This window comes from Saccostrea echinata, unplaced genomic scaffold (genome assembly GCF_033153115.1).
Source record: "Saccostrea echinata isolate AGI-Se365-2 ecotype Australia unplaced genomic scaffold, CSIRO_AGI_Sech_v1 ptg000054l, whole genome shotgun sequence".
Lineage (NCBI taxonomy): Eukaryota > Metazoa > Mollusca > Bivalvia > Ostreida > Ostreidae > Saccostrea > Saccostrea echinata.
The window spans coordinates 66282360-66296435 of record NW_026889803.1 but is presented as its reverse complement, the minus strand read 5'-3'; the positions used below and the strand labels follow the sequence as shown (position 1 = coordinate 66296435).

General features: G+C 31.9%; 1 protein-coding gene and 1 long non-coding RNA gene across 2 annotated transcripts; both read right to left on the bottom strand.

The window, feature by feature from the left end:
* Window positions 1-292: 292 nt before the first annotated feature.
* On the bottom strand, window positions 293-4962 carry LOC133205454 (uncharacterized). The gene is made up of 3 exons (XR_009723612.1): window positions 4918-4962; window positions 638-784; window positions 293-382 (listed from the first exon to the last, which is right to left on the bottom strand). It is a non-coding gene; the product is annotated as an uncharacterized LOC133205454 (long non-coding RNA).
* A 3717-nt stretch (window positions 4963-8679) lies between these two features.
* Window positions 8680-14076, bottom strand: LOC133205963 (uncharacterized). The gene is made up of 3 exons (XM_061341868.1): window positions 13728-14076; window positions 11020-11227; window positions 8680-9813 (listed from the first exon to the last, which is right to left on the bottom strand). Exons 1-3 carry the CDS (start codon window positions 13997-13999, stop codon window positions 9238-9240), a joined length of 1056 nt encoding a protein of 351 aa, XP_061197852.1. The 5' UTR covers window positions 14000-14076; the 3' UTR covers window positions 8680-9237.

Below are 14076 nucleotides of genomic sequence, written 5' to 3'. Positions count from 1 at the left end.
TGAAATTGCTATGTGTAAAATTTGTGATAAAAAGAATCTCCGTTGGTTTGTGGTTGGATATGATTTTTTTTATCTTAGTTCTTATCCCCGAGCCTTCTATATTTAATACATATAAATATTTTTAACTTCAAATTTTATAAATTTGCAAAACAATGCATATATACAATTTCCTGATTTTGTCGAAAATCTAATTTATGAAAATAGCAAGTTTGTTTCCTACTTACATATCAAAGGCAGTTTAGTAACACGAATTAAATTGCCTGAATTTATTAAAATTTCCATTTACCATTTATAGCGTTGTGGTGATTGTTTCCCTGCGTTGAAGTATCTTGTGATGAGGATGTTCTAACGTTCTGTGCTACGTACGATGTCACCGAGATCTCTGAATTATAAATATCATTTGTAATAACAAAAATCTTCATTAAAATTAATAAACATCTGTCACATTTTGATATTATCAAGTATGTTAGTACATTCCCTTCACGCCCGAAAAAAAAATCCTGAGGTTAGTGGTAGGACTTTATTTGAAATCTTTGAAATTGAAGTTCGGTCTTGGTAAAGGTAAAGTGAAGTCTACAGACAGAAAAAAAAACTACCACCGTCCTGCCATTATTTTGCCATTATTCTTTGTCCATACTTTTTAATTTGCATCCTGACACAGGATCACAGTCCTCTTTTGTACAGTTTAAGGCCTTAGTAGAGCACGATTCAATACACAACTCTCCATAATTGGGATAGCTACACATCATGCTGCAGTTAACGCCCCAAAATCCTGTCTCACAAGCTGTGAAAATAAATATATAGCTCCGAAGTACCATACGAATATAGATCTATTACTTTCTGCAAAGGATGACTGCACTTAAGGACGGTTTTGTTTTATTTTGTTTTTGTTTTTGTTTTTTTTTTTTTTTTTTTTTGTTTTTTTGTTTTTTTTTTTTTATCGCTTCTTTTACTTTTATATCTTAATCTAATTTTAATTTTGTTTATTCATTAAAGAAACGTGTCAATTTGGATTAACTAAATTTAAATGTTAAAATGTTTTTAGACTTTGATACTGTAAAATCCCAAATATTCGTTGGGGTTTAATTTTCGTTGTTTTGAGGTATGAAGAGACCCACGAATTCATGTCCACCATGAAATGTAAAATTCATATATATAACAACTCAGCATTTCCGCAACCACGAGCTCTAATCCCCCCCGAACCAATATTTTTCTTCAAACCTCAAAAATTTGACCCCACGAAAATATGTGATTTCACAGTATAATAAAAAAAATCTCTGCTTTGTTTGTCTTCACTACTTTCGAAATATAGAGAATTTACACTAACCTGCCATTGGTTGAACATAAGGTCGAAAAAGATATGCATGAGATATGGGGCTAACACTGTAGGAATGGGTCTAAAATTAGACTTGTATAAATATCAAGGACATGTCTTTCCCTAATTCCATCTCTAATTAATATCGCACAAGTACACTATTTACAAAGGTTTCAAAATAAAATTAACAATGTGACCATGTCCGTGTATGTACAGAGAATTTTAAATCTAAGGTGTTTGAACACAATGTCCGAGTAAGCCTTACAAGTCACGTGACAGAATTTAGTATTCACAAAGTACACTGAGGTAAGAGAGCACTTGGTGAATTATAATATTCAATATGTAACAGTCTTTGGTTACAACAAAAAGAGAAAATGTAAGAAGAAACAGTTCTTTCTCTTTTAAACCATGACCGCTTGTTTGTCTATTAATCTCCTTTTGACACAACTTTATTAATGTAAATATACAACTACTGTTAACCAGAGAACAATAGACAAACATGTGCTGACTATGTATAAAGTCAGTAAAAACTGGGTGTCCTTATTATCCTGTGGAGATTAAAGAAATCGTGATGATCCCCGTCTATGAAAACAGATTAATACTTCGTAAATACATACTTTACAATATATCTATTAACTGGGTTCAAGGGCAAAATGAGTTTTGTTGGACCCAAGAACCAAACTGTTTGCCTGAGGCCGTTAGGCCGAAATTAATGTTAGAATAAGAAGAATTAAACCACAATTTAAATAAATATATTTCTCAAGACGAAATACTTAAGGCTGTGAAGAAAAAAATTATAAAAGAACAAAGCTTCCGGTGAAAACAATATCAGGAAATGAATACATAAAATCATCAATACAAACAATGCTCCTATACTGTACCAGATAGTGTTTATTATTGCTTTTTTTCAACAGGTAAATTATCCCAATGGCTTGAAGGAAATACACTTCCTGTATATAAAAACAAATGGAAGAGAAATAATTCTTAGAATTATAGACCTAAAACAATTTTAAGCTGTATTGGAAAACTTTTTACATCTATATTGAATGACGAATTAAATGCTTTTAAATGCTGCACGAAAATCAAACAGGTTTTAGAAAACAATTGTCATCTATTGCTCATTATTTTCATTACATGTCTTATCAGAATTATTGAAATTAAAATTAAAAAAAAAAGCTTTGTTGTGCCTTTATAGACTTCGAGAAAGCATTTGACAATATATGGCAAAAAGCTCTTTGGTATAAACTTTGTGCAAACAGTATTAATGGAAATATAATTTTATTACATATATATTATTATAACAGTAACTTGATCCGAAGAGTCGTATCACGTCGAGTTGACAGGCGCGGATCATCAGATCAAACGAGACGCGAAGCGTCGAGTTTGATCTGATGATCCGCGCCTTCAACGAGACGTGATACGGCTCTTCGGATCAAGTTACTGTTATAATGATAAATTTATTATATACCCCCTTACAACTAACAAGATATAGTTTTAAAAACTTCTGAGATCAATTATTTAATATTTTTCCATTAAACAAAGCATTCTGTCAGGGGACTTTTTGATGCGCAAGAAAAATAACGTCATGTTTCTGTGTACTACGTCATCAATTTCAGAGAGGGCTGATATGGATTCAGAAAACCACAGTGTGGTGATCCGGAAAGTCGGATCACACCGTCACGTGATTGTACAAATTCTACAGTAAAATTGAGTGATATACTGTTGGGTATATAATAAATAATTGTATAATCAAATCAAGTCAAGAATAAGTATATGATAATGAGATTTCTGATTTTTTTTTACTGGAAAATGGTGTCGGACAAGGAGAAAATCTGTCGTCATGTTTATTCTATACTTATTTATATGACCTACAGAACTTTTTTCAACGCAATATGCTATTTGGTTACCTTCTATATCTAATATGTTTGAACAACATTTGAATGTATATTTCAAATTGTTTGCACTCTTATATACCGATAACACGGCATCGATAGCTGAATCTGTTCAACATTTACAAGCCAAAATTGATTGCTTGAAAAAAAAGTGTAGAAATTGGAACTTAAAGATTAATATTAACAAAACAAAAGATCTTGATAATGAGTAAAGGAAAGCAAAAAAGAAAAACCCGAATTTATGTACAACACAACGTTTATTGAAGTTGTTAGTGAAATTAATTATCTAGCGCATCGGGTTCATTCCAAAAAGCAAACCAAAAACAATTTGACAAAGCATATAAAGCAATATTTGAAATTCTTAAGAAAGACCTATCATGACCTATCAATACTGTGTAAGATAGATTTGTTTGATAAAATTGTTCAGCCTATATTGTTGTATGGATGTGAGGTATGGGTATTTTAAAACAATGCAATTGAAGAAAGAGTGCATCTTAAATTTTGCAAATAACTTCTTAACCTTTAACAATCTACTCCTGACTGTGTGGTTTATAGTAAACTCGGTCGGCATCCTATGCCCATAACAATACAAAAATATTTGTGTAAACTTATACTTGGAAAAGAAGCAAAAATTTCAAATATATTGTTCAAATTAAGTGATATGTCAAATCAAAAACAAAAAAAAAAAAAAGATCAGGATTGCTTGGAAAAATAATGTCTCAAATACTTATGGCCTTTCAAATATTTGGCAGTCAATCCTTTCATCTAAATTGGTTGAAATCGAAATTAAGTAAAACTAACTTTACTTGAACAATTTAAACAAGGATGAATTAAAATTTAAAAATACTCAGACATTCTATCCAGAAAAGATGCCATTAATTTCTGTAAATTCCGTACTTGTAATCATCATTTACCGAATGAAAGTGGACGTTGCATGGTTAAATGAACCAAGAGAAAATAGATTATTTAAACGAAATAGGCGATGAATTCCACTACGTATTGAGCAACAACCATGACAGAAGAAAGAAAAAAAGTTTATTACCGCAATTACGGTTTAGAAATATAATTACATTTGTAGAAATAATGAATTTAAGAAAAAATAATCCTTTTTTAAGAAAACTTTGAACGTTTATTAAAAATATTACTAAAATGTGCTCCACTAATAGTAAATACATACATCTATAATTGTACTATTTGTCACCTCCATACTCACGCATGCTATAAAATCTATTTTCATTTTTCACCTTATTATGTACATGTATATCTCTGTATACAATTGTAAAAATGTGATGAGATTAAAAATATTTAGTATAATTTCGTACAATTTTAGATTGGATTTTGACCATTCCTGCAATTAAAAGAAAAAAGCTCGTTTTGAAAGTTTATTTCGTCGCAATTTTCGTATTAATTCGTGAAGTGCAGTCATCCTTTCTTCTAGAAATAAGATGAAATAAGATGATTCTAGTCTGTGCATATCATAAATACGGCTCCATTTAAAATAAATTTATCTTAATCAAATATCTTTGAATTTGATAAGTATTTATGCATGTATATATTGAATTTACGGATTTTTGAATTAAAAATTGGTCGTTAATAGGCTCAGATAAATTTAATTTTGAATCACATCCGTGTTAATTGAAATATCGAGAATTTTAGCAACATTTTGTATTTTTGGCTGAAAATGTCGTTAAATTAATGCCAGAATTTTACCTCGACAGGTTCCGTTGATGAGTTCAAAATTACTGCAGCATTTCCTGAAATAAAATCCAAACCGATAAATCTAACATAACCATTTCACATTATTGAAGAGCTAGGGTTTTTTTTGCTTTCATTTCATTTCTTAATTATTTTCCGATACTACTTCAAAATAATTCTAAACACTCATATATTTTCAACATCACTTATATTCTGGGAAAAAGTGTTCGTATATTGTTAGAAAGCTGCATAACATTAGCTCGGAGGTCCATTTTGCCTGACCAGAAATGCAGTTCTAAAATAAACTATAGCTTACTTTAGTATCAAAGTTTCCACTGTAGTAAATCAAAGTTTTAACTTTAGTAGCAAATCAAATTATTTTTACCAAGAAATTTTCACCCGTTCTTGCATACGATTTTTTTTTATAAAAAAAGAAATAATACTTGTATATCCACATATTATTTCAAAATTTATATCACTTAGTAAGTTGTATAGAATTTTAAAAAAAAATCACAGGAAAGTTCCATTGATAATAAATCAAACTTAAGTGCAGGTATATTAAAGTATGTACAAAAGAAAACTATATTTTACTATTATAGTAAATTTTCCCTTTCATTTTGTGGTAGTAGTTCTGTATCCTATCATGAACCTGTAAAGCCCCGCCCCTTTGATTTTGGGCTTAAATCCAATTGACCCCAGTCGATAATTTCGGAGTTAAAAAATCTCTTTTTTCAAAATATTACCTGTTGTTTTATTTAATTTTGTGGAAAGACTTTTGAAAATATTCTTGTAATAGAGTTTTAATCACATATTTATCACAAACGCTTTAGAAGATACGAAAAATGTTTGTTAATAATTTCCTATCAATGTGTACATCCAATATTTCCATCATCCATTGATCAGTAAAAAAAAATTGGAATACATTTAAGCATTGTTAAGAATCACAACTCATATCAGAACAGAGACCTTAATTTATGGCTCCTTAAAGGTCCTTGTACCTACCCACAAGATCCATTGTTGTATGATCCACAACATCCCAAGTCCGTCTTACTTTGGCAAAACCCGACACACATATAAATAAACCAAACTATCCTATTCATTTCTCATTGAAGTAGTTGGATAAACGCGCTTCATGGTGAGCAACATCCTCCTTCCTTCATTTGCTGGTATTTGTAAAAAGCACTCTTCCCTTTCGATACTTTTTTTTTAGCTTTAATTCGATATTAGTATTTGAAAAACTTATCATTTGTTTCCATATTTAACTAATGTGCGGAAACAAAATAGGATGTAATTCTTACTCTTCCCTTACAAATGGCTCGATCACCAACACACTGTGCCAATACCCAGATATCAATACCCGTATATCGATTCTCATTTAAGTTAAAACTCCATCGTGTTATCAAGTGACTTCATCTCGTCCAAAGAGTTTGAAAGTGAAAGGAAATATGGAGATAACGTACAGTGATCAAGCTCAAAAGTCCATTGAACAATACGAATCAGGATGAAAGTATAAACGCACCTCTAAAAACATCGGAGGTGGGATCAGGTGTCATGGAGGAGTAAGCATCCCCTGTCGACCAGTCATACCCACCGTGTTCTCATTGTAATGATCGGGCAAACGTAAATATCCGTAGACGATTCAGTGTTTAAATAATGGCCTAACAATTAGTATGAAAAACGTCAGTCAGCATTCGAGTTAATGATAGATTGTATTAGCTGACAAGGTCATTGTGTCGACCGTAAGACTTGCGAAATGGTGATTTTAAAGGAGACTATTGATATCCTTGTATCATCAACTTGTTTATCAATAGCTTGCCTCGTTTTCGAAATTGTTCGTACGTGAAGCATCTCTTGCGTATCGAATCAACTGGGAGATATAAACCCCGTATGTAGGTAATATCATGTTGTAAATTTTGAATTTACTAGGGGGAGGTAAATGCAAAATTTACAACATGATTTTGCATTTACCTCCCCCTAGTAAATTCAAAATTTACAACATGATAGTAATAAGGGTATAGTGCTACCTAAATAAGGGAAGTTGACGATAAAAAATAAGTTGTTGAAAATAAGGACTCTTAGTATCAGTAGATGTGTGAACTCGTGTCATAATTTATGTACTCTATCTTATAGCGCATTCCACTTTAAATTATGCTTTCAAACAAACTTGTTCAGACTGAAAAAAAAATCTGATATACCATAGCTATAGTATATTTACGTTTAATTGACTTATTATAATTAATTCTACGTCGACAAAGAACATAGGAAAGCCGACTAACGTGGCTTCATTTTAACTTTTCTCTTTCGAGAAACTCCAAGTAAAAAGCTTTTGATATGTTCGTACCTTTTTATATAGTATGCAGAATTTTTTTAAATAAAAAAGTGTCTCTGTTCTATGTTATAAAACTTCGTAAATTATTAATAATTTAAGTACTGCTAAAGCTCAAATATTAACAAATTATATACTGTGTTACTTTTAATACCTTGTTGTCACAATTAATTATCGTCCGTATGTGCGCCTCAAGATAAAAATTAAACTGTCTTAATACTTTGAGATACTTGCACACCTTTTCCCCGAAACGTTGATTAAATTAAAGTCTACTTTAAATAATTTTTAATAATCTGTTTCAGTATCCGATATTTAATTGGACCATCGAGGGTAGGGTGGGGCAACAATGAACGATCAAAGTTTTACATGGGATTATATAGGTGTAAAATCTTTTAAAATCTTCTCAAGAACATCAAAGGTACACACGATGTATGATTAGTCGTATTGCTATGGAAGCATCCTCAGGTAGTGTAAATTAAAGTTTGTTCAAATAATGTCCCCTGTAGGTAGTTTGGGACCACAATAGACGATTATATTTTTATATAGGAATATAACGTACCTAGGAAACAAGCAAATTCAGAAAATCGTGGTTCCCCACTATTGGGGTTTTATTGGTTGGGATGCAATTATTTAAGGTATATTGCAACTGACTTGTCTGTTTGTCCTGTCTTGTCTATTCATCATACAAAAAAGGTTAAATTTTTGAATTAATAAAAGTTTGGACCAAAATAAAATAAAAGTTTCAGAAAACTGCATCAAACTTTGAGATCAAGATAAAATATTCTGAAAGTTATAATTAATGCACGTGAAAAAAAAAAATATTAAAGCTGTCTCTTCTTGTGCAAAATTTTCTGCCAAAGTTATAACTTTTGAAAAGTAGGTCAAACTTCTAGGTCATGGTCATGATGACACAAAATACTTCCACTTTCTGAAAGGTGTTTTCATGGGTAATGTACAAAAAAGACCTATATAAGCCCTCCTTTCAAAGATTATTTACAATATTAAATTTTCTGAAAAGTAGGTTAAACCTCAAGGTCATGAAGTAAATTCATAGTATATTCAGAAAGGCCTGGTCACAAGTAATCCACATGTAAAAAATTAAGATTATTTTCTCTCATTCAAAAATATGACCAATGTTAATATTTTTTAAAGTAAGTCAAACTTCAAGGTCAAGTTCAGAATTTCAAAAATCACAGTATCTTTGGAAAGGTCCTCTCATACAAGTACCTAATGCACATGTGAAATGTGAAAGCCCTTCATGACCCCAGGGGTAGGGTTGGATTACAATAGGGATTAGAGTTTTTACAAGGGAATATTTAGAAACACCACCCCTCAGGCCCCAGGGGGGCAAAGACCATGATATTCAAAATGTTTGTTCCTTTTCACCCATAGATACCATATGCCAAAGTTTGTTGAAATGGTTCATTACTTCCAGAGAACAAGCTGAAAAATAATGTTCAAAAGTTTATTCGACACATGATGATGGACAAAAACAGATAGCAATTGAGTGTCCTAAAAACGTACTTGTCGCCTATGCAAACTTGTTACTACCTTCAGATCAATCTCAATTAATATAAAAGCAGTTTTTTGCTTAAAGTTTATTTATTTTTGATCTGTAAAGAGACCAATTTAAGAATACATCAATAACAATTTGGCACCAGGAAACTACAATAAAAAGTTGCTTTTGAAATAACATCAGAGAAGCTTTGAGAACATTGTCACAGAATTAGGTATTATACACTGAAATAGCACAATAATGGTAATTCCCCAAATTTATTGCTAATTAATGACAGTACTTTTGCTATATATGGAAGAATTGATCAAATGCAAACAATAGATTATGTTGATCAATTTAGTATAGCATATTTAAGTAACAATGTACATTGTTTTTCTAAAGTATGAGGACATTATAAAATTGACTGAGCTAAAAAATAAAATTCTGTATTATTCAAGAACTTAAAATTTCTGTAATTAAATTCCACAACCAAAAAATTCCTGCAAGCAAAGTCCTAACAATTCATTTTTCTCATCCGGATAATTTTTGGGTTAATCCCTAGTTTTATTGACCTCATGGCCATGGCCCGATTAAAATGTCTCTGTGTCTTCACTTCTCCTGGGTCATCAAAACTGGCTTCAATTGAGGTAATGACACCAAAAATAACTCCCAAGACTAAAAACAAGATAATGAAGAGTGTATACTGTGTCACTGTCGGGCTTGGCGTTCCTTCCATTTCCCTGAGATGAGCTTTCGCAGGCTGAAAACCTGGATTAAGGTCAAGGGCATGAGTAAAATGCAGTGCTGCTTCTTGGTAATGTCCATAAGCTTTCAAGATCTCTCCTAGTGTAAAATGTTGGAGCCATGTATTTTGGGTTGAAGTTTGCATGACTAGTGAACGTCTTGTCAGAAATATTGCATCATCTAAATACTGGAGATTAAATAAGACCCGTGCCATATTAAGTAAAACCTCGGGATTATTTGGAGAGACTGCTAATGCTTTTCTAAAGCATTCTATTGAATTCTGTGTGTTTCCTTTAATTCTCCAAAAATTTCCTATTTGGTTATAGACATTTGCTGAAGTCGGATCCTGCAAATATGAATACATTGTATTTTACTTTTGAAAACAAAGTCTCAAAAAATCTTTTACCTTCTTTTGGTATATATACCGTATAACGGGTATTTTCTGCGGTTGTCCAATTTTTGCAGAATTTTGCGGATAGGACAAATTCGCAAAAATTACAATCGCAAAATATTTTTCAATATTTATTCAGATATTTTATACATGCAAGTATGATAAATGGTGCGTATGTCACAGGGTTCTCATTAACGCAAGAACCTGCGTACTGGACGCAGCAAAATTATATGGGACTGAAGGTTCTTAAAAACGATGAAACCGCAGATTCATGAGTGGATGCATCCTCGTTAGCGAGAAAATTGGTGTGTCATTGAAATTCGAAGATTTTACATGTCAGGATTTGTCCAAAATATATTGAATCAAAACTTTTCTGTAAATAGTATTAATTTGATAAGTTTATACAAAAAAAAAATCTTTTCTTGTTCATATTTCTTTATTTAAAATTGAAATCATAGAATCCAAACTCCAATAGCTGCAAACAACACATGGAAGCTTTTCTTTCTTTCTTTTTTTAACACCTTTTCAATCTTGTGTTTTATTTTGAGACCATAATTACTGCTTGTATACACAATATGGCTTGATTTTCTCGTGAATTTCACCCAAAGCAGACAACTGACAGGATAAGTTACGCCTCAATGCACGTGACACTTGTGATTGTATACGGTCAGCCTTAGGGTATTGAACACCCAGTTAATTTTGATGATAATTACTTATAAGCGTATTTTAGAATATGGCTTGGATACATTAATTATCATTATCTATATATTTAAACATTTTAGTAGATCGCATAAAATAAACGTCCGATACAAAAAATATTTTGATTGTTGTTTGGGTGGACTGATACTGCAATAATTCATTTCAATTGGGACTCGACATAATTTTACAAAGACTAACTAAACTAAAAGAAAGTAGTTTAATTAAGCTTAATAGCTTAATACCAGTTCTCATGCACCTTTGATCAATATGTCTTATAATGAATTTATAAAACATAAACATGACACAGTTTTGATAATTCTTAGAGTTTGGTGATCATACCCCGTAAATAAATTTTTGCGGTATAATACAACCGCAGAAATTAATTTGCTACCTTCTAGGGGTTAAATCGCAAAAATTTCCAACCGCAGAAAATACCCGTTATACGGTAAATTGAAAACTTACATCTTTTTTCATCTTTCTGAGTTTTTCCTCCAGTTCATTAATATCTACATGTGAGCCTTTGCTGCCCTTTTTCTTGAAGATAAGTGCGACCTCTGGCTCTGGTATATGACTGTGTTCATTTCGGTTTGCTATTCCTCTTAGGTGATCATACTGAGTATGGTTAACAGCCTTCCCACAACTTAGTTCTGTCTTCTTTTTCTGATCATCACTACAAATTAATATTCTAATATGAGAACTGTAACTCCAGATCAAATTCATTGTAAATAAGTTAAAAATGAAATTTAAATAACTTGGCTAGAGTAGAAAATTATTTATTGTTAAGATGGTCTATAAAAATAGAAAGTATTTTTTTTTTTAATTTATGCACTCAATACATCATACATGGAACAGAATGGACAGCATGCACTTTCCTCGTTTTCAAAAAATGTACACAATGTCTCTGAATATATTTTGAAATGATCCAAAAAGTATATTTCTGTATGTAGTGAAGGAAATGTTTTGTAAAACATAATGGTGTTAAATATTAGGGTTGGGACGATACATTTTCTATATCGATATGTATCACGATATTTGAAGCACGATACGGTATGTATCACAATATGTTGAATTATTTATAAAATGTTTTTTTTGTACAGAAATGAACACAATATTTCTTCACAAAAATAAGAATATTTATTCAAAGAAGTTGTATATCTCTTGTAAAACAAAATTCTTTTACAAAAGTGGTGTTTATCATTATGTATTTCATATTTATATTTTGCATATTTATTTTATATATTTAACTCAAAATGTTAAGTAAACAAAGAAAAAACATAAGTCAGAATTTTTTTGCGATATTTCTTCATATGTATCGATATACGTATCATCCTAACATTGAATCAATTATGAATATCTCGATATATCGTCCCAGCCCTATTAATTAAATATATACCAGTACATCAAAGGACCAATTTTCATTTTGTCGGATAGAGAAGATTACTCATCATTAGTCAAAAGGAAAAGGGGAAAATATAAATTTTCAGACCAGTGTATGTTAAAAAAAAAAAGGAAATGGAAACTAATAATAAAATGTAATAAAACTGAATGTAATAATAATATGATACAATTTTATACATCCTGGAAGCAGTGTGGCTGACTACCTCTGTTATGATTTGTAAGGAGAGTGTTTCAGTTCACTAGTTTTTGAGAGAGAAAACATTGAATATCAGATAAAGGATCATAAAGCATGAATTCATCTAAAAAGTGTAATACACATCAGTAAACAAACCCTCAAGTGCTTATGTATAGTGTAATACACATAAGAAAAAAACCTAATGCTTACATATAATCACCAAAAAAAAGTTTTCATTTTAAAATAATATAATTTCTTATGTAGCTTAAGCTAGGGACAAATTTTTTAGCTAAAAACCAGTGTAAACTGCAGTACATGTCCAAAATGAAAAAAAAAAAAATTACTGCTGCCTGAACTTAGACGTTCCTTTTAATACATTACCGTAATTGTCATGTCATTTGACATAATAAAACAATTGTATGCATGAAAGTTTGAATACAATGTTTATAAAAGAGCAATGCAGATAAAATACTGAATATCTTTTACAAATGTTCAGTAAACCTTAATTCATAAATACAATGCTGTTGATTTGAATTGCTGTTTCAACAGGGTTTCTTCGCCATGCGCTCGGCACTTTGAAGTGAAAGTTGCGGGTCTTTCGGATGAGACCTTAAAAACCGAGGCCCCGTGTCACAGCAGGCGTTGGCACGATAAAGATTCCTCACTGCTCAATGGTCCTGAGTGCCGAGTAAAGGTCAAAATTTGAAGCCCTTCACCGGTATATGAGTGAAAAATTCTCGAATGGGACGTAAAACAACATACAATCAATCAATCAACAGGGTTTCTCTTTTCTATAAACTCTGATCTGATAATAGCAAGCGGAGTGAGCTCCAACGACAATACCAGTGCAAAGAGAAAATTCGGACTTCGCACATTGATACTAAATAAATGATTTTTTTTCCGCAGTACACCTCTAGTCCCCCTCTAGACGTACAATCCTTTCCAAATTGCATCTCTCCACAAACTACATTCTTGCAGTAGCAACAAAAGTTCACCAAAAAATAACTCGTAGAAACTTAATTAGTATTAAAATGTAGTAGTTGATTGATTGTATGTTGCTTGAGAATTTTTTACTCATAGACGTCACAATATACTGGTGAAGGGCTTCAAATTTAGACCTTTACTCGGCACTCGATCAGGGCCATTGAGCAGTGAGGGTTCTTTATCATGCCAACGCCTAACGTGTCATGGGACCTCAGTTTTTAAGGTCTCATCCGAAAGACCTGTGACTTTCACTTCTAGTGCCAGGTGCTAGGGAAAGGAACAGTTACTACCTATGTTTATGTCTTAGGTTTGATGCAACATGGTAAACGTGAATCAAACACGGGCCTCCCGATCACGGCATGTGTTAAAAAAAAAATTGTTGAGAAGACTATAGCCAATGAGCATTTTTGCATTGCAATTAACCCTATAATCTCTGTCTTGTTTTCTGAAAACAGGATTATCCCCTCCCCCCCTTTTTTGCAAACAATGGCAGTTAAATAATACTGATAATTTCGTCAGTAACATGATCATGATCACTGAACAGTTTTTTCCCGCGTTTTACACTGGGCCTCCTATAAACATACAATATGAAGAGTAAACAACTCTTACGTACACGTTAGAGCAATCCTTATGCCGATGTTTATCACAATGTTCTGTTTTTCTCATTATTCGCCATTGTCCGTTCTCTACCACTTTGTTGGTCAGAATGTTCATCAAGTCGTCTGTTTCTCCATCTGTTTGGTCACTACTCTGAATCACCTTTCCCTCGTCGGCGCTCAGTTTCCAATGGTTTGACCCCGCAGAACTTCTAGAATTGGAATTTACAATTTGCATGGACACTATGTACAGTGCCATATACGAGACACTTGGTAAATCGTAAGTCATTTTCACAGTTCTCAAGCTATGTTGACAGTTTACTTTCTGACAGTTGACATCGTGTTTTTGTCAATATGGCGGCTTTA